Source organism: Brienomyrus brachyistius, chromosome 5 (genome assembly GCF_023856365.1).
Source record: "Brienomyrus brachyistius isolate T26 chromosome 5, BBRACH_0.4, whole genome shotgun sequence".
Lineage (NCBI taxonomy): Eukaryota > Metazoa > Chordata > Actinopteri > Osteoglossiformes > Mormyridae > Brienomyrus > Brienomyrus brachyistius.
In genome coordinates this window covers 28,023,190-28,046,572 of record NC_064537.1, presented here as the reverse complement: position 1 = coordinate 28,046,572, position 23,383 = coordinate 28,023,190, and the positions used below count along the sequence as shown (strand labels likewise).

Sequence of the window (23,383 nt, the reverse complement as noted above, 5' to 3'; positions counted from 1 at the left end):
TCTGTTTACAGATACAGAAGCAATAACAAACATCAGTGGCTGATTTGTAGCTGATATAAATAATGCAATAAAATTGAAGTGATTTTGTGCGTTTATTCTTCAGGCCCGTCTGACTGGTACTTTGGGAAGAAGCTTGGTGTTTGTGAAGATGGCTGCCGCGCCTAATGAAACTGGACTGTAAAACTAATAATAGAACTGAAGTAGGACCCGCACTGCCTTCTGTGGGATCTTGACAAACAATGCAAGGACACAAACGCATCATCTGTGCCGAAAGGCAATAAACACCAGCCCCCCCCCCCCCCCCTTCCCCCACCTGCTCACTGCCCCTGTCTGCCCTCCTGTCCCTCCGTCTGATCTCACAAAATGTGGATTCTTCCCGTTTTAACTAGAAATGCCTTTGCCTGTCAGTCAGATGCCATGTCAGTCCAGTCCTGTGAGCAGACTGCAGCTGGACCAAATAACAAGGATTTTCTGTCATGCTTACTCACGACATCACGGTTGGTGCATAAGCCGATGCTATACGGTCACGTCCACAAGCTAAGGTCATTCGTGCAGTTAGACTGGACGTCATCTGGAGTGATGCTACCCCTGAAGTGTTTAAGTGCCCTACCCAGTCCTTTATTCTCGACTCTGGCTATGTTGTCGCCAAAGTCTCAACGGTAGCTGCCAGTAAAAATGAAGGAGGGGATTTATATAATGTATAAATTGCTTTTTTGCAGTTTGATATATACTGTGATGTATGAAGAATTTGAAAGGTGTTGAAGTTGGACCCTGTGGGTTATCAGCTGGTCATTTCTCATGTCGTTTCTGTTGTATTGGAAGGACCATGAATTCGCCCTTATCGTTTTCCCCTGTGATTTGGTTGATAGTTGCCATGGGTACATTAACTGAGAGTTTCCCCCCCCCTCTCTCCATGCACTGATATGAAAAAGAAAAACCCACATGACTTGTCACAAAAACACCTGCAGATGGACTGTTTTTATACCGCATCTGGGCATTGGTCAAAGACTTCGATAACCAGCCTTTTTGTGGTTCGTTTAAATTTTCTTCATGATATCAATTCACACTTACTGGGGATTACATCTTGGGCATGATGAATTAACATATTACCACTTTTCAGGCTCTTAAGTTGAGGTGGTGTAGCTGTGTGCATCATTAAATGACACAATGTCCTGTTTTTAGATAACGTGCCTCCTCATTAGTCCGTTCACAGTATTAACACTATAGATACGTTTTTGTTTTTAATTGAAACTGATTCTATAGTGCCAGGGTGTGAAACCTCTAATTGTTGTTGTAAATGTTTTTGCCAGGTATTACCAAGCTAAACGGTACTGTAATAAGAACCAGAGCAGGTGGAGAGCAACAGATTAAACTATCTGGAAGTATTTGACTCCAAGAAGAACAGCAAGTATAAACAATTGGTAAAATGTAGATTCAAAGGAAACATGCTTGAATGGTGACACATGAATGGTGGATACATTTCTGTTCAGTGTTTTACAATTTACAATAGGGGTACAATTTGGTCAGTGCAGACAGTGACCAGTGTCAGATCTTTACATCCAGAGGGTCTCTCTCTGTTCCTGGGTCTGTAGGGGTGAAATGTAATCAAACGTTTTAAATATTTTTACTGTGTAAAAAGTCTACTTCCATTGAACTGATGTCAAACTTTGTCAAACCCCTTCCCTCTCATCAGACCTTGGGTTGATCACACTTGAGTAAATGGCACTTTCACTTATGCTTAGTGTTTTTCAGAACCACTTTGAAAGGGACCGTAAACTTAGTCTAATTTATACGTCGTATTTTTTTTTTTCCCTTAAATGACAAATGGACTTTTTAAAATACTTTGCTGGCAATTATCCTGTGAAACTTTTAAAAGTAGTTTACATTTAATTTGTGTGTTTTTTTGTGTTCTCTCGCTTACAGATTGTACCTGAATTACTGATAGAGCATTAAGAAATTGTTTGATTTAATGTCAATAAAGCATTTACTGCCTAGCTTCCAAACAATGCAGATTCAGTTTCGTGCATCTTAATGGTGGTGGTGGGGGGGGAGTTATGGGTATGTTGTCTAGGCTCCAAAAATTAGTTAAATGGTCATGAAGTTTGCCACATGGTGGCTCAGTGGGTAACAATGCATGCTCATCATTTCTGTTGCTACCTCCAATCTGTGCTGGAGTGCATGATCTCCCTCCTGATAGTTTACTTTTAGTCCCTCAGTCCGAAGATATTCAACTGGACAGCAAGTCTCCTAAATAAGCCGTCCTGTTTGTGTGAGCCCAAGGGAGAGCTCCCTGCAGTTTTATGACTAACATATGGTGGTTTGGGATTGCATGATCATGCTTGTGATCTACAGCACTACCGGAAGCTCTTAACATTTTACTTATAGCCCCAAACATTCCTACAGTTATGGGGTCTCTCAGCTGCCATCATAAAAAGCTTTACGGCATAATTTCACCTAGAAGATGGTGAATCTCATTAGCCCCTACTTAACTCTTCTCACTTGTCATACCAATCCAAACTACTGAAATAGCTACTGCCTTAGTGCTGTCAAGATGCAATGTATTCTGTATAGAACACTTGGATGTGGTTTTCCCATTTTATTTATTTGTCTTTCCCATCACCTATGCCTTTTTCTCCACGTTTGAATACTTCACTGGAAATATACAGCAAGCAGAAGTCTTTCCTTCATTTGTCCTTCCCAGTGAGTGGAGACAAAGCCTCATTTGGGGCTAACTTATGCTACAGCTTCTGCTTACTGCTGCCCTCCTGGCAAGAGCTTAATTACAACCCTTTAGGTTTTTTTTTTTTTTTTTTTTTTTTTTTTTAATTCAGCAAATGCACCTCATCATACCGTATGTGAGGAACCACTGGAGGACTGTAGATAAAGGCACACTCCAGGCATCCATCACTGCTAGTGCAGTACCAGCCAAAGAATGAGTACGGAACATGGATGATTCTGGGAGGCAGCTACCCAGGAACAGCACATGCTTTACTGACATTTGGTTCAAAACTACACCTTTCAATGTCATCCCATGAAAAAATTTGGGACTTTAGTGACGTTCAGAACTGGGTCTTAATTCATTTGTATGTCAGAAAGTACAGTGAAACAGAACTGATTGACATTTTATTTTGGTACAAAATAAATACAATTTCTCTCAATAACCAGATCCCATACGGTAACCATCTCTCAGGGATACTGAGTAATGATCAGGTGCAAAATCAGCTTTGGTAGGCTACCAAAGGAAAAAATGTAAGAATATGGTTAAAACTGATGAAAAGCAAAGACTTATAAAAGGATGGGGGGAGCAGAACAACATTCAGTGTTTATAAGAATACTGTACTAAACACACACAAATGAAATCTAACAGTGAGAGTCAACAGGGAACTCAGACGTGCATAATGTATACATACGAACAACCTTATGTCGCGTGCTAATAGCGTGATAATGTGTGCTAAAGTAAAATCCCATCACTGGTAAACAAAAAATAAAGGGTTCCACCTGATTTTAGTCTCCTGCTATGCACCGTTTACCAGGCGGTTCGCCGGACAGAATACTGGTCACACACTAAAACTACTCAATGGCAAAGATCTGCTTTAAAAAAATCCAACAGGACTATCTCTTGGTAGAACATTCATGAAAGAAAGAGTTGCAGTTTACCCATCAGGGCTGCATTGGCACTGTTTCATTAAGCATCACCCATACAGGATACTGTCATCCAAAAGCTGATATACTCTGAGACCTACAAATCGGACCGACTTCACACAAGTAGAATCTCTGGAAAACTATGAGGGCTATTAGATTACTGCATATTGTGCTCTCAGGATATTTATCTTAAACTCTGCTATAGATTATATAGGGTAACTATGATTCCAGCACTTTTGACAGAATGTACACTTTCGTCTTGGGATGTAATTTAATTAAGCCCAACATTTAATCTAGATACAGCAGTAAAATATCTATTGTATATCTATGTAAATTGGCACAAATTTCCAGCCATGTGGAATTATGAGACCAGCAAATGGAGGTGAAGTCATGTGCATAAACATTGATTCTAAGTAAAATTTTAGCTATCAGCGATACTGTCATTATTTAGCCCAAACAAGACAGACTTTCACCCTGAACTGTTTATGCAGATCTGCTTTTGAAAAAAAAAAACTAATTGAAATATAGCTCTTTAAAAAGATCTAAATGTTTACAGCCTCAGAACCTCATATACAGTCATTACAATTCGCAAAATGCTAACCAAAGAAAATCGTTTAAATGACCTCCATTAAAAGTAAATAGAGCGGGCAGAACGCGGATAAAAGCAGTGTGAGACTGTACGGCCTCTGACCTACGCGGCGGGCGGGAGGTTGGTCGCTGCCCGCTTAGGCGGGCGGCTTCTTGAACGCGCTCCAGGCATGGAAGCAGCGGGTGAAGCAGTGAGGTTCGTTGCCCTTTCGCACCAGGCGCAGCTTCCTGGGGTGCTCAGAATCCTTGGTCCTCATATGCTGGATGTAGACCTGAGGCAGGCAGGGTCAGAGGTCAGATATAAGGTAAAACGGCACAGACGGCTTTTAAGTCTTAGCCTTAGGTCTCACCTGGCAAGCCTTCAGGCTCAGTTTAATTTCCACCTGACTGGTTTGAGTACCAACCCACATATACACCTGCATATCAGACAGGGAGAATATCAAATTAGAACTTATGTATCGTTAAAACACAACATCTAGAGCACAAATACTAACAGAAACCACATTCACATGCTTATCTTTCATATATAAAAAAGACACAGGCTGCTTGTGACCCACCAGCTTATTTTTAGCCAAAAAGGCAGAATCTCATTGAATTTTCAAAGCGGCAGCTACTGACCTCTCGTCCATTGTCCAGAAGCATGATGTCATCATCGGCGAGGTCATCCTGACAGAAGTCTGAACATTTCTCAGACACGGCGAAGAATCCTTTCTCGTTTGAGCACCTGGCACAGAACCCACAGTCACGGAGTGTCATGCCGTTCAAAGTGCAGCTAGCCTTTTCTGTGATCACTCTATGAGGAAAGCTACGTCATTTAACCACTGACAGCTGTTTGACAGGTACCTGAACAGCCTGGCGTATTTCATGTAGTCGGCGTCTTCGTCATAAGGCTTCTGGGAGCCGATCCCCACCCAGAAGAAGTTCTCTGGCTCCTCGCCCTCGTTGATCACCTACAGGCGTGACCCCAGTCACGTTAATCCCTCATCGGTCCAGCAGACGCCGCAGCCACGTCGCATGGAATCCAGCTTTCAGGAGCTTCGTCACACATTCCTACGTTACCTGTTTGCTGTAGCTGTCGTCAAACATGCAGTTCATGATGTCCTCCGCCAGTTTGGCCTCGTCCGGATCCGCAGCTCGGCCCACCCATGTGTACACTATACCCTGGTTATCTGTGCTCTCGAATGGCACCTAAATCAAGGGCATATTTCAATTCAGCATGAACACAGAGCACCAAGTTAAAATAAATGCGGGAATGCAAACTTTAGAAAAGGCGGGCAGGTCTCTGTGAATGTAAAGACTGAAAAGCACTTCATTTCCTGTTGCTGTCACTAACCAGGAATCGTCCTTCCCAGCGACGGCACATGGATGCGCTGTGATGTTAGTGTGTGGCCTGCGGGGCACGGCTCAGAAAGAGGCCTTTGCATGCCTTGGCCCTTAACCAGAGGCAGCCAGGAAATAAGAACCACCTGCCACATTCTTCAGGTTTACTTTAGAGACGACCCCATGAATTAAATAATGATTAGCATCGAGCTCTGCGGGGAGAAAACTGCACCTCCTCCACACAAATAAAACAATCTGGGAGTCATGATTCAATTTTTGAAAACATACAGTGTCTCTCCCACATATTTCCTAGACAGAAGTTCAAATTCAATTCGATAAGTTTGCATTGCTGGTGTCACAAGTGCAATTTATCTTATTTTCTCCCGCTCTCATGAGAGCGGAAATTAAATCACTGCAGAATAACATCACACTGTTGGATTCCTAGTTATGGGATCCTGGCATTTGTCGAAATACTTAAAAACGGTTGTGCAGCAGGATTATCCCCGTTTATGAAATAACCCCAGGTCATATTAAACAACAGGGGAGCAAAACTTATGTCCTTATACTAAACTGTACAATACAAGGTCAACTAGCTAACAATTATTTTATTTGACATTATTTCAAGGAAACTCATTCATGTCAGTAAACACTTCAGATAATCGCCTTGCCAAACTCCTTAAGTGGTCTATCGTGCTGTTGTAAAATCCAGCCATGACATGCAAACATGTAACAAGGACGTTGTTAGTCCAGCTTGCTAATTGTCCTGAACCTTTTTGCCATCAGGGGTCTAAAAGGGGCAGAGAGCTTCCCTCGCCTCCAAATGACCGACTGCTGGAACACGACGTGGCAAAATGTCCATCTCTAACCCAGCGACTCGCTTCACAGTCACTGCTTGCCGGCTCTGCTAGAGCTTTGGCACAGCAGCATACATTTTATCCAGGCATGCTGCCAGGGGATCAAAATTCCATATTGTGTTGAAAACTGAGGGATAGTGAAATAACAAGAAAAAAAAAACACTGTTGTCCTTAGAACACAGGGAGCCTCACCTTTAATATGAAGCAGAATTCTGAGTTGAGGTTGCTGGAGTCTGTGGCAATCTGGATTGTCCTTAGGACATAAAATCAAAGAGGATCAATAAATGTTATACCAAGGAGTCAGGTTTTCCCACTTATTTAAATTATACATTTTACTACAATAGGAGGCATGGGTAATCACATTCCACTTGTATACTTTCAATTTCCACAATACAAATGCACCAGGCATCTCTCCAAAGGCTCGTGTTACTGCGAGAAGGAACCATGGCCACTGCCTGCCTTAGGAGGAAGGATGTGGGGGCTAAAGTCATTCATCCCCTCCCTCCCTATATTGGTATGGCCCAACGTTTCAGCCCCTAGCAGAGCACAGTCAATGCCAGTCAAAACCGCTAGTCTTATCTTGACTTCACAGCAGAAATCGGCCACTTTATTTTTAGGGCAGCTTTTGTTTTGCATTTCAGTTTGCACCACTGAAGAGAGTAAGTAAAAAGCAATTATAAACTTGTCAGTTTCTGTATTTCTACAAGTATATAATTGCTTTTTACGTACTCTTTTCGGCATTTTGCTAGATTTCGTGCTAAATCAAAACAAGCTGATTAAACCACACAAAAAATGCTTCAGAGTGGGCTGTGAATCTATGGCTTAAAATCCGACATCCAGATGCTCTCTGAAAAAGTTATATAACCTTCTTGCTTTCTCAAATGTTTTGTATTTGCGTTGATCTCATGGGTCAAACTTTTCTCTGTATAAAGAAGTTACCGCTTTGCCTGTTTGCGAGCATTTCTTATATTTTACAAGACATGCCAACACACTTATAGCTGTATAACCGTAACCCTCTTTGGCTGAGGAGATCCTTGCTTCGTGCAGACAGGTACTCCAGCAGGTAGATGGCGCTGTTGCGTACCTAGTGCAGAGGGCGCTGCCGTTAGTCCTGATGTGGTACAAGCTGGGCTGGATGTTGTCATCCTTCAGCTTTCTCTTTCCTCTGTGGATGATGAACTTCCTCTTGAAGTGAGACAGAAACTTGAGGTTCTCCTGCTGTTGAGTCATCCGCACGACCTGGGTGTAAAGACAGATGAGTGGGTCTATGGCAGCATGAAACACGTCCCTTAGGGGTGGACTGAAGCGTACACTGACTTGTGTTCGAGTTTCAGCTGAGGCTTCTTTAAGGTTTCTTAGCAGAACGCTACAGGGAGAAAAACTGCAGCAAAATCTGACAAGGAAATTTGGTGCGTCATCGCCCCCTGCTGAGCAAACGCAATACTGCAGCTTGATTGCATCATCTGGTCAGCATTATTTGCACATATGCAAATATGCTGCAACATAAAGGAAAGGCTTCACACAGAGCTATTAGAAGACACGTGCTGACCTCCAGTTTACCGGGGAAGAGGCTCTCAAACTTCTTTTGCAGGCTGAAGGTGAACGTGAGCCAGCCCATGTTTGAGGCCTCACGGCCCTGCCAGAAATAGACCACACACTGGAAGTCCTCCTCCGGCTGTTTGTCTTCATCCTCATCATCCCCTTTCTCTCCATTCTTCCCCTGGTCATCCTCGTACTCTACGGGCACCCAGTACCTGCAGAGAAAACAGCATGTTAACCAGGCCCGTCCCACTCCACTAGCTTCAGCATTGATGGGTATGTTCCCTACTTCATATAAAGAACTCTCAACAGTGGCAAATGCATTAGTGAAAACTGGCTCAGGTACAAGGTGTGGTACTAAAATATGAGACATGCAGGTTGGGAAAGGATGAAAAGCACAGGCAGAGGGTTGTGGGTGCGACAGGACACCAACCCTAATGATTAGGGAAGTGCACTTATAATTGAAAGATTGCTGGTTCGAATCCCCAAACAACAAAGTACCACTGAGGATCCCAAGCACTGCTCCCCGGGCGCTGAATTAGCTGCCCCCTACTATGTCACATTGTCACATATGGGTGAAATGCAGAGAACACACTTCGTTGCTGTGTACTGTGTGCTGTGGTGTGAGAACAATGACAACTAATCACTTTCACTATCATACAAATCCACAGCAAATAGTTCATCTGTGAAACTGAGCAGCCAAAAACAGGGGAGTACATGCTAACTACAAACGTCCAATCAGAGTGTTAAGCTAATTCTACTAGTGAAAGAATCAGGAACATTTGACCCTTTAAAAGGACAGTGCCTTTGCATCTGGATCCTCTCTCAGCTGCAAGATAAGCTAAATTACATGACGCACGCCATGGGCCATTATGATATGAAACCTTCAGTAGCTGGGGTTGCAGAATTGTAAAACCACTCCCATTCCTAATAGTGACAGAACCGTTTATCATTATAGACCCATAACGTCATAGCAGTTAAACACATTTAACATTCAACAGGAGCAATCAAGCAGCGTGCAACTCCTTCCGCGCCTTCATTTACCTGCAGAGGAATACATAACAATCCTGAGTGTAGAAGTGCCCAAATTCCTCCTCTGGTAGACGTGCAAACTTCTTTCCCTCCAAAACAAAGCCCTCCATTCCATCCAGGTCCGTATTCCACTCCTCCATCATCTGCTCCGCCTGCAAACAAACAAACCTCTAAACACTGCAGTTTTCTGCAGCACCGTGTGCTAAGGAAGCACACCAGCACTCCATGGAGGACGGGGCTGCACTCCCACCTCTGTGAGGGGCATGGGGGGCTGTCGTGGCAGGAACAGGGCCGTCAGGTCGGCCTTCATCTGGTTCTTCTGATCCACGTCCTTCTTCACCTTTCCAGTCAGACCCTCATTCTTCAGCACCATGTCTGCGTTCCTCGTGTAGTCGACCTTCAGCACGTCGTCCCAGTTCTTGAACTTGGACTTGAAAACCTTAAATTGTTTTAAATTATTTAAAATGATCCATACAAACCTACTCAGTGGAACCGACTGAATGTTCACCAGGTTGTTGGGTACCGTCCTACCTGGCACTCCGTTCCCTCCAGGTTCCGGATCACCATGGCGTGCTTGGGCCGGTGTAACATGCTGCATACCTCCTGGCCCAGTTTCAGGGCAGCTGCCCTCACCAACCGCGGAGACTTGCGCCCGATCCATATGAAGACGTCCGACCAGCAATCGAGAATGTACACTCCCTTTGTGTCCAAGAGACTCTGGAGCTGTGGTCACCAAGGGGACACACATCATAGGATTCCCAACATCACCCGCATCAGAGTGTCCCATTTTACTGATGTCTAAGCGGTTATGGGAAAAAAAAACATTACACAACTAGATATTCCTAGAACGCTTAAAGGCAAGAGCTGGATCGTACCAATCTCCGTTCAGGGAGGACATCCAACTTCAGCTTCTGTTTGTGTTCCACCGACAGCTTGTAGTTAATCTGAGGAAGCTCCAGATAACCCAAGCCAAGACCAACCTACAAGCAGAAATGGTCTCTACATCAGTATAAAACTGGTAGGCGGTCTATAGTGGTTTAATTGTAATAAATTTCTATTTTTAAATAATTAAAGCAATCTTGACACAAAGGTCTTCAATAACCTCGTTCATGCGGCACTTCTATCCATTACTTAACATCCATTTGAGACAGAATTATGTGACAAGTCAATTCACCACGGTATCCAACTGACAGCAGATTAAAATACCTTATAGAGTTTAGAACGAAAAGGTGTGAAGTCATCGGGAACATGCTTCTTGATTTCTTCAGGCTGTCCCCCAAGTACCTCCCAGAACTCTGGAGTCTCCTGATTCTGGACCAGCAACGTGATCTCTGCCTTGCCTTTCCGTTCATTCTTGTTAATCTTCTCTGCAAACAGTCTGAAACGGTCACGAGGAAAATCAGGGCTTACGTTTCTTCATGTTATTTACACATGACAAATCATAAAATGAAAGTACCATCGGGACACCCCAGAGGAGTGCATTTTTCATACCTGGCCTTCGTGGTACCGCTCAAAGTGGCATTCAGTCCTCTCCATATGAATATCTCCAAACCAGCGTCCAGCAAGAAAACAAAACTAGACACACATCGCAATAAGTTGAGATCAAACAGGCTTTGTACATGGCTTTGCCTGAAGAAAAAGCACTTAGGATAAATCATCCCACCCCCACACAGACACAATGATGGGTCACATCTGCGGCTTACCGTGGGTCCAGGGAAGCGCCCTTCAAGGGGACGGACTCCAGCTTGATGTTCTTCTTGCCATACACACGGTGGAGTCTGTTGGCAACACAAAGCTCTACTTAAAAAAAATCCCTGCTGTGGTACAGCGGCCGTCTCAAGTCCCATCAAAGTTGCTCCACCCCATTTTTACCTCGTAACATACTGCGTATCCTCAACTGTGAAGAATCCACTGGCAGTGCCCCCTTCGATGTAGGAAATCTCATTGTCAAACACCTACACATGGAGTGAATGGCACAGTGACTTAATACAGCTAAAAATCGGTTAGCTTGTAGATGGCTGGCAGTGGTAATGCATCAAAGTAATATGAAGACAAGCTGTTCTATCAATACGACTAACCGCAGTAAACTCTTCGCTCTCATCACCCATCTCCTCCCGTACGGTTCTGCATTCGGCACCCAAGTAGTTGCGCAAGTTGACCGCATGGATGGCCGAACACGCCTTCTTGTCAAGTGTGGCTTCCTGGCCGATCCAGTAGAAGATCTGCCAGTTCAATGCACCATTATCATCCAGGTAGGTCTGAAAGAGACACAAAATAAAAAGGGCACCTATCAGTTACCACCCTGGGAAGCGAAGTGTGTGGGCATGTGTGAGCACAGGAAACATCTAACGCTGGTTATCCTTGCCTTCAGCACAATGTAGCAGTCAGCCTCATAGAACTTCCCGATAAAAGTCTCATCGACCTGAATGGGCACAAAGTTCTCAATCTGCCACACGGTGATGCTGGGAATCTGGCCCACGTCCTCCAAGAAAAACTCGGAATAGTCCAGCTGGGGTTTTTCCAGATTCTTATCCCAGCGTCGCCCCTTTGAGTCTGAATATTTTGCACTGCCGTCCTCCTGACAGAACACAAGAACATTGAGGGTTCCGTGTAGCTCAGACTGAATAATGTGAAATGCTCTCAAAGCCAAACCGTAAGACCAAAATATATACACCCTAACCCAATTAAAATCCTTTAATAAGTAATCAGATGGCCAGCGTGACTGAGCCGCGATACCTCCATGGATTTGTTCTTCTCTTGGGCCACGTCCGACATGCCCTTCAGCACCTGCTTCGCCTTGTCATCCTGGACAGAATCCTTCCGTATTCTCAGCCTCATCTTCCTGGCTAGCGGGTCTCTGGGGCTGTTCCCTGCAAGACCAGTTGGGTTTGACATCTCCCTTCGCCTCTTCCGGCAGAAATAACCTCCGACCTCAAACGGGATGAGGCCCAGTGAAACGACGACGCTCAAACTCTTACCTCCGCCAGCCGCAGCCACCGTAGCCGGAGACGCACCAGCCAGTCGGAGCTGGTTTTGCAGGGAGAAGTCGATGTTGTACCACTCGGCTGTCCTGTCTACCGGTTTTGGTGGCATCACCAGATTTGGATTCTCTCTGACATCAAGGACCTAGGCCAAACCACATTTATGCAAGTACAATAAACTGAAGGATATATATATATATATATATATATGCTGGAATTTATTTCTACATATATTTAAAAATAATCTGAAATTTCACCATGATGATCAGACCTTACCTCAATCTCTGTGAGGAAATGGATGGCTTCTGGTAATGTGACGAGACGATTTTTATTAATCACCAGTTTCTTCAGCTTCCCACATCTAAACATTCAAGCACATTGTTGATTAAAAAGCTTAATTTACCACACAAATAATTTAACATGTTCCAGGCACACACCTGCACAGTCCTTCTGGAATCAGCTCCAGATTATTATTGGCTGCCATGAATTCCACCAGACTGGAGAGCTTCCCGATCCCTGATGGGATTCCATCAAAATCAAGCTTGTTTGAATTCAAATACAATTTCTTCAGCTTGGCCAGCTTGCAGATAGCGGACTGAAAGAGAGCGAAGAGATTAAGAAAAAGTTCTTATGGATCCTATAATTTTTCAGGCAATTCCGACATTACACAACTGTCCTTACAGGGAGAGATGTAAGCTGGTTCCTGGAGAGGTTAAGGGTCTCCATCTGTGTCCACTGGTCAATGCACAGGGACAGCTCAGAAATCTGATTGCTGCTTAAATTGAGGCGCTTGAGGTTGGACAGCGTGTAAAGGCACTCTGGTACTCTGTTTAGATCATTGCCGGACAGGTCCACATCTGAAAAGAGTGAGAAAGTGAGTGTGAGGGACTAAGTGAATAATTCAACGGGTCGTTGGTTCGTATCCTACAAAAGTTATTTCACAGTTGGAGAAAAAAAGACGAATATTGAGGGCTCACACCATACAAGCAGTATACATTATCCCTCAATATATAGGATTTCTAAATCCCTAATTCAGAACTCACATCTTTTTTTTCACCTAACAAGCACACAAGGCTCAAACGCTGCAGTGAAGGTTGTCAGGGAAACATATATAGTTGCATTAGTCTCACATTACCAGCGAGATTGGTGAGGCCCTCCAGACTCGTTGGCATATTGCTTTGGGTGCGCTGGGTATTTCTCAGATGAAGGGTTTGTAGCGCTACCATGGCTTGAAGTTGTCTATTCGAAAACAGGGAGAACAAATGCTAAAGAAACATTCAGGCCCAGTGCATTTTCTAAGGCTACACGCCCATGTACAGAACACAGCTGCCTTACCTCAGCTGGGCGTGCATCAGTGGGTTATTGTTGAGTATTAAAGTCTGCAAGTGGACCAGCCGTCTCATTTGGGGCGGCAGGCTCTCCAGCTTGTTGTCGCTCAAATCCAAAAACAGCAAATCCGTGAGGTTGATGAATAGCTGATTTGGTATGTTGTCAATGCTTGGGAAACAAAAAGACAGAGCGTCATTGGAGATTAAGAAATAATCATGTTCTAGGCTGCTAGACAATGGAGGATTTCATTTTACTGGCACTTAAACAGTATAGGCACCTGTTGTGACTAAGGTTGAGAACCAGCATGTTCTTGGAGTGCTCAAGGTCTCGGGGAACCTCCGTAAGTTGGTTATAACTCAAGTCCTGGCAGGAAAGGAACATAAAAAAATTAGAATGACAGAAGCATTTCCCACTATTAACTGAACCCCCTGGAAAGTTCAAGCGCTCACTGCTCTGTCAAGAGAGATGAACTGTATACTGTTTTCCCTTAAAGGCATCAGACATTCATTCATTTCTTGTTCTTATAATTCAATTATCTCTTTTTAATGAGCTCATGCAGCAGCTGCTGTACTTTAGATGCAGAATTAATTGCCTAGCAATAGTAAACTGGACTATACAAGAACTAGTCAACTTCCATGCCAGGGATAAAGCATACATTTACTTAAACATATAATTTAACATTTAATGTTCCATGACAATGACTCATAACTAGACGATAAACTGAACCTGACTCAGCCCTCCTACACATGTAGTATCACCTGGCTGTCCTAGAGCAAATTAGATCTCCTGTTCATATTAACAACACACACTACTAGATGAGTTACAATCCCAAAGGGACAAGACAGGCACCTGGTCTTGGATCCCCATGGCGTTTCTCTCCTACACCTATCACCGGAGTCATTTTTGACACCAGCCCCTAATATTACTCTGTGCTATTTAGATGTATCAGTTCCATTTGCAGCTCTTCCACTATACCAATTGTACTCTTTTTCAGATGCATTTGTATACTGTTACTGAATTATTGTTAGGCACTTTAGGGCAACAACTCTAGGAAAAGCAGAACAGAAAAATAAACCCAACGGAATAATTTACATTAGCAATTTTGATTCAGTTCAGGGGCAAAATAAATTGTGATACACAGAGGACAAGGCAAGAAAAGGAAACTTTTAATATGGGTCAATATATTTTGGTTTTTAGAGCTGTGTAGTGTTGGGTTCATGGATGTCTGGACTCCTTGAAGGGGGAAAAAAAATTATAACTTTGCATACCAGCACAGAGAGGTCATCCAGCTGAAATATGTCATCAGGAACCCCAGAGTTCTTCAGGTTGTTTGCACGAGCGACAATTGCCTTAGGTTAAAATAAGAAATACCAATTTTAAACAAAAGCAGTCCTAAGAACATTTTTAGTTGGGTACTGACTTTCCAGAATGGGAAAGTTTAAGTCCTATGATAATTCTAGATATAGGATCTACATATTTCAGGCAGTCCCCGGGTTAAGAACATCTGACTTACGAACAATTCATACTTACGCACGAATTGCCATAAAACTTACTATATTAAAAATCTGAGATAAATATAATGATTTGTAATAATGAACAGAAACGCTACTTTGTGATGCTCATGAAAAGATTGTGCAGCTTCAGCAGTTCATCAGCTCAAGGTACAGTACAGAACAGTAAATATAATATAAACTAAAACAAACATCAGACTGACTGACTGACACTAAATAAGAACCATATGAACCTGTTCTGTCTTACCTACAAATTAGACTTAAGGACAGACTGTGGGAAGAGATCTGGTTTATAATCAGGGGGTTGCCTGTATAACTGGTTCACAATTATTTAACTTTATCCAGCATACATGAACCACAAATACTGCTCCATAAATGTTTAAAGACTTTACCCTGAGACATGGTAGGCTAGAAAGTTCTCCATGTAATGTTGTCAGGCTGTTGTGACTCACTGACAAATGTTCCTTCATTCAGAAAAAAAAGGATAGATTGATTAAAACAATGACAGATTTGTGCAATAATACTAAGCAATGATTCTTCAATAAACAATTATTAAAATACAGTGAATAGTCATACAATCAGAATAAATGAATTTGCAGACATTACCAATTTCTGGAGGGATGCCAATTCCTCTGGGAGATAGCAGAGGCCAGTTTTATTGAGCTTCAGCCATCGTAAGCTCGTCATGGACCGCACGTGTTCAGGAAAATAACCTCCCTAGAATCAAAACAAAGTAGAAAAATTGGAAAGTGCAAAACCAGCGACATTTTATTCAATGCATATCCAAATTATGACGCACAGCTTTTAAAACTCCAAGGATTATACCCCAAAGTGATATAACACGATAACCAAACATTTAATATAGTCTGGCCACACCGTCAGGATTATATTTTGACTGAATTTGATGCAACATTAAAGACTGACACTGAGAGACTGAGCCAGCAACATTCGACTGCAAAGGCATTAACTAGATGAACAGCTCGTATTGCAAAGACTGCAATGGCTGGTCATCTAACACGTTATTATTAAACATGAAAAATAGTTATTTACCAACCAAATACTACTAATGGGATATATATGTGCGGTGACTAAACAGGAAATGAGGAATTACAAGAAACAGAAATAGAACCCAACGGCAGCTTCTCGAACATAGGAACTTTCTCTACCTACTTAGTTAGTTAACTCCTTGGGTAAATTACCAACAGAAATGTTACATAACAATATAAACCCTATTTAGATACAGGTTAGGTACATGTTTCCCTTTACAAAGCACCCTTTCCGTACAATTAGCGAACTACGCTAGCTCAACCGCTAGCAGGGCAGCGACAACCGGCATCGGGCCGACCGCTGGGTCACTTTACCCGCCACAATATCGCATCTTTAACAAGGCGACAAGTTGATTTAATTCGCTTACTTTGAAGTCATTTCCACTGAGGTCTACCCCCCTGATGAAGGGAAGAACTCCGGTAGCCGCCATGGCAATCCGCTGCTCGACGTCAACCTGTTTCTATTCCTGGGCGTGTTCCTGAGTTCGTACGGTCGGCTACATGGGGATCGAGGAGAGACAGCTGCACCGCGAAAAGAGAGACAGGCACCCCCTCCCACCGGGCACAGAATGGTACAATCCGCAACACGTGACCGGTTTCATTTACACCCTGTGCTTCGCCGTGGTGGGAGGGCAGAGGTAACGCAACCCAGCTGTTTGTTTGGTTTCCAATAGAAATTCCAGAAAATTATTAGACCTCTGATAGACGTAAGAACATGATAGTTTTACATCACTAACATGATATACTTATTTCATAGTTTCACCTTGGTGAAAATCAAGACAAGTATTTACTTGCATTTATGTGCCACCAATTTCTTTGTTGACACGTGTGCATTTTAGCATTTTATATTGATTGACCTAGATGTTTTAATCACCCTCTCATTGTTATCTTCATATGGATTTTTTAATTTAAATTCCGTATTTTGAACTCTGATTTATTGCTGCAAAGTCAAGCTGGTCGCCGTACTGCGCATGTAGGACCGGGGGATCGTGAGAGCCGTGAGTGTTTTTTTTTAGACGTTGGTACACGCCTTCGGTCCCGCCCATCACCCCGATGTCCGTCCATTTAGGGAGGTGCGAACAGCAGCATCCCTTGCTCTGATTGGTCCATTCGGTTGTCGGTAAAATTCGGCCTCTGGCCTACGGTCACTGCGTCGAGAAGCCGGAGTTGGGAGGGTATCGCAACTCTGGAAGAAGATTAGTCAGACATAAAAACTTGGTGTCAGATATAAGATGTCACCCTTTCCCTAAAACAAAGAAGGTATGTTATAGATTTATCAGACATTGACGCAAATCGTTCTTGTTCCCATGGAAAAGATTATGTAAGCTTAATTAACTAGCAAGCTAGTCGTTTTAGTGTTATTTTAAACGCCGAGTCTAACCAGCTGGCCGCCCTACTGCTTAAACATTTACCAGCTGTACTGGTGTTATTTTAGAAAACAGCGGCCGGTTAACCTATGTCGCTAATAATGCGCATAACCTGGTTGGCACGTAGGTCGGGAGCAAACCAGCTAGTTAGGGCTCGTTGTCACGGCAGCTGGTATACTAAATACATGTCTTGCAGTGTTTTGGATCTATTAAGCATGTTGTAATTTACTGACTTATTTACCAACGTAGGTATCTAGTTAACTCGCTAACCACATAACATTGTAGCATGCTGTCATATATGCCAATATTTCGTTTTAAAGGAGTGCTGTCTAGTTCAGGTGGTCGTAATTATAACTACGATCTGTTGCTAGTTCCTAGGAACCAAATAACCAATGACCTTATGTCAGCTGCCATGGGATAAAATATACCCAATAACCTTAATGGTAAAACTAATGTTATCTATATCCTGGAAGCCAAATGATAACCGTTAGGGTAGAGGGTAAAGGTTGACAAGTGGAGTTGCTAGGAAAATGTTATTAATGACTCGGAAATGTTATTTCAAGCCAGGATATCCCAGTCCTGAAAATAGGAACCTGGTTTGTTCTCTTCTAAAATTTTTTAAAAAGTTCACAATTGTGAAAAAAGTGATTTCTTAGACTTTTTACAAACTGCTCATATAGACATTACATGTTTTAAAGGCTCCTTCAAAATTTTGATGTGGTAGATTGGACCAAACCTTGATCTTTTTATATCCCTTTATATGGGGGAGGGGGTCATGATTTATTCAGACAAATCAAGTTCAATGTTTACTACTAATCACCTCATCCAGATTGGTCGCTTTAATAGTTTGGTACTGTCAGTATTTTAAATGAGGGGTGAAAAGTTTGAAAATCATTTAGTATCATACTTGGACAAGCCTTACCTGATAACTATGCAGCAGAGTCTGTAAGGGTAATTGCGGCTGCCTCTGAACTCAGAAGCTGTTTCTGAAGGTGGGGCAGAAAAGTGTTGGATGTGCATAGTGTCAGATGACAGCACCATAGATTCTCATGGTGGATAGCACTGGGTCAGAGTTAATGCCAAGGGACCAGTCAAGCTAGATTGTGGGGGACCTGAAAACCTCAAGGGCAAATAAGCTAGTTTAAACTACAAATGGGAATATTGTTTGACAATCACATCTAAATATCTTGTTATACATTTGTTTTGTTTTACATTCGTTTGTTTTTGTTTAGTTTTGTTTTGCACTAGTATGTGTAATACTTTATTAATTTCAGTAATTATTGCCTATGTGCAGGTAACAATGACTCAGAAACCCCGATTAGAGTATCATGCACCAACCAAAAAAATATTGGGTGGGGGGGATAGAGGGACACAGAGCCTGCATGTAGGAAAAGACTTTTATTGATTTTCACTTGCCTGTTATATTGTCATTAGGCACAAGTGTATTTCTGTCCTGGGTGGCTTGGATAGGGATTCCATCTTCAGTAATCTTAGTGGCAGTAACACAGCAAATTGAAGAACCTCCCAATCTGAGGTTAACCCAAAATTAACACTCTTTCTGATTGGCTATAAGTGTTTTATCATTGTCTATTACATGTTTGCCACTCTGGCTCTACAAATAAGAGTAGTTCTTGAGTGAATTTAATGTAAAAGCAGGTTATGTTTAAACATGGGATAATTGCCTGAATGTTGTCTACGTCGCAGAACATGTTTGATCTTGGTGAGGGTTAACTAGTTGTGGATGATATGGTTCATATCAGAATTAAATGCTGGAATATAAATAAGCATCTGGTCTTTCTGTCTACAGATTGTACTGCATAACTAAAGAATATACTGCTGTTTGATTTACACATGATAAATGATTTTAAAATGTTACCATGATCCATTTTGATTCACAAAAATAGTTACAGGTCGCCTCTTTAAAGAGGTTTATTGTTAACCTTCAAGCAGCACAAGCCTGGTAAACTGATATCAATGGATGAAATTCTACTTGAGTTTCCAGAAAGATATATTTTTGTTCTTCCCAAAGTTTTAAGTTACTGTTATATAAATTTCCTTTATAAATAAGGAGGTAAACTTAAATTAGTTCACATTAGCGTGGCTTGTCATTTTTCTCTTTGGTGACCTTTGAAACTCTGGAGTGTTGATGCTTAATTTGCATTACAAGGTAAACTTATCTCTGGGTGAGCTGTATTAAATGGAAGAAGAGATTAACACCTATGGTCATGCCCAGCCAGGCATCCTCCGACTAAGACCCATGAAAGTCTATTTCAGTGAATTTCTAAATGCAAGCAGCTTGTCATAGGTGGAGAAAGTGAAGCCATAGGGTGGCATTATGATTCATCCCACAGGGCGTGTTTATGTTCAGTGTATATCGCTTTGGAACGTTTCACTATTTGTTGAGCTTCTGGTTATATAATATTGTGGTAATGTAAACTACAGTTTTTCTGGTATGAAATTCGAGGAGGTGGTTCATTGTAAAAACATCTGTTGCTTGACTGTCATCCGTACAGGAGATTGTTTTGTAATGCCAATTATCGTAATTGACGTGACTTGCAAACATGACCTTTCAAAGTCTACATGCTTATTTTCTTGGTTGCCTGACTAAGCTTTCAAAAAGTTTGCCAGCAGGTCTACCATTAATACTAGTAAGCTAAGGCAATTAATGAAAGAAGTCTACAGTTGAAATGCTTCTGCCAGTGGGCACTGTCAGCTGTTCCATGATACAGGATATTCATGTGTGCATGCACTCAGTCTGCAGGGAAGATGAACCATCAAGGAAAGAGGAGGGGCGAGGACGGCTTTGCCACTGTGATTGACTTCTTACTGGCCAATGCCCGGCTGGTGCTGGGGGTAGGCGGAGCAGCAGTGCTGGGAATAGCCACCCTGGCTGTCAAGCGGGTAAGTAAACCTGAATAGGCATATCGGGCAGCTATAAAGAACCTAAGAAGGGTCACCGAGAGAGCTTGCATTGGGTGGTTTGTGTGCTGGTATTGAGGAGACCCCCTGAAAGACCATGAATTCTGATGTCGCAGCTGATCGAACGTGCCGGCAGACCCCCGGAAGACGAGAAGGCGGATCAGAAGGCGATGGACAGCTGGGAGGAGCTGAGCCTGGTCAGTGCCTCTCCGAAACTGCTGAAGAAGGGTATCGAGGGGGTGGTCATGAAGCAGATCTTGGCCGCAACTAAGGCCCAGAAAGGTATGTCTCAAGTTCAGAACACATCTCTTACACAGGAATAACACTCCAGTCGGGTTTTTTTTTTATTATATGGTAGGAGCACTGCAGGATAAGAGTCTAATTATCAGATCATATTTGCTTCTGTGTCGGGAATAATGAAAGGAAACATTGTTCTCTGACCTCTTTTCTGCTCTCCAGCGGAGTTAAACAGGCCTGTTAGTGTGGCAGAGAAGCCCAAGGCTCCAGAAAAGAAGGAGCTCCTGTGCTTCACTCTTCAGGAGAAGTTACAGCGCTACTATCAGACCCAGGTGATTCTCCCCGTGGAGGATGTGAGCCGAGCCCAGCAGCAAGCTTTGGACATCTGCACCGAAATCCAGGGCTTCCTCCACTCCAAGCACCCTGACATGCCCCTGGGAGAGATGCATTTGGGCGGCTCCTTGTTGGACGATTTACAGGTCATGGCTGCGGACCATGCCTGCCTCCTGGTGCCCTTGCAGGTCGAGGACTCTCTCTGGGCTCTGATTCCAGGAGAGGAGACGATCCTCGGAAACCCCCAATTCTGGATGGTGCGTCGAAAGAACCTGGAGTACTTTCCACGTGGGCGAAGTTTCTGGGACAGGTTCTTAGTGGGAGGCTACCTTTCCTCGAAGCTGATCACCGAAGTCCTTAGCAAGACTGTGATGGAGACCATGAACTGGTCATCAATCAGCAGCACCGTGGAGTGCCTGGTAAGGCCAGTTATGGGGTCCCAGGAGCTGAAGCTGGAGGTTTTGGACCAGAACAGCAAGCTGTACATCAGCATCCTGCCCACTGTGTGTCTGAATAACACCATCCTAACTGCTCAGCTGGAAGTCACCGGCAATTTTGACAACTTATGGTACCAAAGCTTTTACACCTCCGAGACTGCTAAGCTCACCGAACTGGATGACAAGGACTGTGGTCTTCGTAAGAAGTGTGTGAAAACCCTGAAGGCGGTGTGCAAAAACAACCCCGCATTGCAGAAGCTGTCCGGACGACACCTGATAAATCTCATTTTACATCTCAGTGAAAAGGAATCCGATTGGACAGAAGCTGCTTTTGCTGATAGGTTTCAACAGGCAGTCAGAGAGATGATTGGCTACCTTGAAATATGGTGCCTTCCCACCTACTTTAACGAGAATGTGAACTTGCTGTCTGAGTTTTCTGAGGAAGAAATTGATGAAATGGGTTTTATGTTGTACTGTGCCGTCTCTGAACCAGAGGTTCTGCTCCATGCACTCTAGCTCTTTGCATATGTATTCATTTTACCTATAAAACTGTGTCCCCTAACAAATGTTCACATAAATAAAATTAAAGTCTATATTTTTTTAATTTCGCCAAGTTGAAGTATAAATTTAAGTTCTTTTGTTAACTGAATTATTTTTCTTCGATTGAATTGTGCTTTTTCTTTTAGGTCAAGTGTCTTGTAGATGATACTGTGGAAATTATTGAAAACAAAATTCTTTTACGATATACTGAAATAATGTTGCATATGAATTTTGTTGACTTTTCTTGCTAAATTGATTTGACAGTTGATTTTCATTTAAATGCCGCACAAAATCACCTCTCTGTGCACTTTATTGTTCTTAAACCTCCTTGATTTGAATTCGGGGAATGTATCCTTTTCATTCTTGTCCTTCAGGCAAACAGATTTACGTAACATATATGAAATGTTAGACTTGAACATACATTTGTAAAATTAAAAATCTAAAATTCTTGTTTTCATGTACCACAGAAGTAAGTTTATAAAAAAAAAATAGCAGAACCAATATGCACCAGTCCATATTATTATTCAATGTTTTAATTTTCAGTTAATAATTAGTAGTAATCGTCTGGATTATTATTTCTGTAGGGAATATGTTCACAAGTGAAACACCTCTGCTAAACTGCAGTTATGGTAATATAGTAACACCATTCATGCACTATTAAAATGTACTATTGTATTGCATTTGGCTGGGAGTGTGTCGTTCCCTTTCCAGCATCAGGATAGCCTACTATTTCTTGGAAACCAACAATGTTGTTTTTTGTAAGGTGTTACATTAAATCTGAAGGGGTCATATACAGCATTTTAAGCAGATTTCCAACAAACACAGTTTAAGACTCTTTTTCGGTTTTCAATTTCTTCAGAAGAATAGACATTGAGTAAAGAAATTTATCACATACCAGGAAGGTAATTAAAGGGAGTAACACTATTGAATAAAGCAGATGAATAGTAATAGTTTGATTTCAACTCTTTTGTCGCAAAACGTTGTCAGACATTGACTTCGGCCATGATGAAAGCGAAATGAATAACTTTCTTCACTGTGTTAAGGAAATGTTAATAGAATCCTTGTTGATTTTGTATAAGAATTGTATTTTCTTCCATTTAATACAGCTCACCCAGAGATAAGTTTACCATGTAATGCAAATAATGTGCTTTTTTGTAGTCGCACAAATGTGGCCCACAATGAGGGGTTAGTGTTTATTAGTAAACTATTTAAAGCAATGAAAGCAGCAAAATAGAAGAACAACGTTGACGTTTTTGGACTATAGTCCTACGTGTTCCGAGGAATACAGTGAAATTCTTGCACTGTAGTTGTAGGGTTGGGGTGGGAGGGGCAGATGCGTGGAGCTACAGTAGGACAACAGTGCAAATAAAGGATAAAACAGGAGCGGAGTAAAAGAAACAAAAGTAAAACCCGCTATATAATAAGTATTATTTCACCGGTCAGTAGGATGCATGTCAGCTTCTTTTCGTGGCGTGCTGTCAACCAGCGATGAAATTTATCTAAACATAAAGTCTGAAATAATTTTAAATTTTTTACTATTTAATCCAGAGTCCCTGTCAGCGCCCCGCATGCCCGCTGATTTTTTTCAAAGTCAGGGTGCGGAGTAGTAAAAAATCGGCCGTATGTTTTGCTAGATTTCACAGATAGACAGTGACTGGCTAAGATCAGGGACCCAGCCCCTTCGCTGTGTCTTTAAGACATGACGTCA

General features: G+C 42.4%; 3 protein-coding genes across 5 annotated transcripts in view; 2 read left to right on the top strand and 1 right to left on the bottom strand.

Moving 5' to 3' along the window:
* LOC125741829 (lethal(2) giant larvae protein homolog 1-like) overlaps positions 1-2,006 on the top strand; it is a 35,624-nt gene extending 33,618 nt beyond the window's left edge. The window contains exon 23 of the mRNA XM_049013224.1: positions 104-2,006. The gene's annotated coding sequence lies outside the window, so the exon portion shown is untranslated. The remainder of the gene's footprint in view (positions 1-103) is intronic.
* Positions 2,007-3,116: 1,110 nt separating this feature from the next.
* Positions 3,117-16,374, bottom strand: flii (FLII actin remodeling protein). The gene is made up of 30 exons (XM_049013223.1): positions 16,211-16,374; positions 15,403-15,513; positions 15,189-15,260; positions 14,554-14,634; positions 13,563-13,648; positions 13,292-13,453; positions 13,092-13,195; positions 12,638-12,813; positions 12,394-12,551; positions 12,233-12,317; positions 11,954-12,101; positions 11,712-11,845; positions 11,341-11,553; positions 11,054-11,233; positions 10,848-10,930; positions 10,679-10,753; positions 10,467-10,550; positions 10,182-10,353; positions 9,851-9,955; positions 9,507-9,698; positions 9,226-9,414; positions 8,988-9,127; positions 7,954-8,158; positions 7,489-7,643; positions 6,597-6,657; positions 5,290-5,418; positions 5,074-5,180; positions 4,849-4,954; positions 4,581-4,646; positions 3,117-4,502 (listed from the first exon to the last, which is right to left on the bottom strand). Exons 1-30 carry the CDS (start codon positions 16,271-16,273, stop codon positions 4,368-4,370), a joined length of 3,777 nt encoding a protein of 1,258 aa, XP_048869180.1. The 5' UTR covers positions 16,274-16,374; the 3' UTR covers positions 3,117-4,367.
* On the top strand, positions 16,356-22,623 carry mief2 (mitochondrial elongation factor 2). 3 transcript variants are annotated; one of them, XM_049013226.1, is made up of 4 exons: positions 16,356-16,480; positions 19,964-20,110; positions 20,245-20,410; positions 20,588-22,623. In XM_049013226.1, the coding sequence occupies exons 1-4, from the start codon at positions 16,412-16,414 to the stop codon at positions 21,649-21,651; spliced, it is 1,446 nt and encodes a 481-aa protein (XP_048869183.1). In that variant the 5' UTR covers positions 16,356-16,411; the 3' UTR covers positions 21,652-22,623. The 3 variants fall into 3 exon arrangements, with proteins under 3 accessions (XP_048869183.1, XP_048869185.1, XP_048869184.1); XM_049013228.1 differs by lacking the exon at positions 16,356-16,480 and adding an exon at positions 16,497-16,840; XM_049013227.1 differs by lacking the exon at positions 16,356-16,480 and adding an exon at positions 16,896-17,102.
* The last annotated feature ends 760 nt before the right edge of the window (positions 22,624-23,383 follow it).

Bases quoted from the DNA above. Each gene is read 5' to 3' on its own strand.
- flii (XM_049013223.1), bottom strand. From the start codon at position 16,273: ATGGCGGCTACCGGAGTTCTTCCCTTCATCAGGGGGGTAGACCTCAGT. The intron at 13,649-14,553 runs GTATGCAAAGTT...CTTTCCTGCCAG, and splicing joins TGGATGACCTCTCTGTGCTG to GACTTGAGTTATAACCAACT. The intron at 10,551-10,678 runs GTAAGCCGCAGA...ATGTGTGTCTAG, and splicing joins GGCGCTTCCCTGGACCCACG to TTTTGTTTTCTTGCTGGACG.
- mief2 (XM_049013226.1), top strand. From the start codon at position 16,412: ATGGTACAATCCGCAACACGTGACCGGTTTCATTTACACCCTGTGCTT. The intron at 16,481-19,963 runs GTAACGCAACCC...GCATGCACTCAG, and splicing joins GCCGTGGTGGGAGGGCAGAG to TCTGCAGGGAAGATGAACCA. The intron at 20,411-20,587 runs GTATGTCTCAAG...TCTGCTCTCCAG, and splicing joins CGCAACTAAGGCCCAGAAAG to CGGAGTTAAACAGGCCTGTT.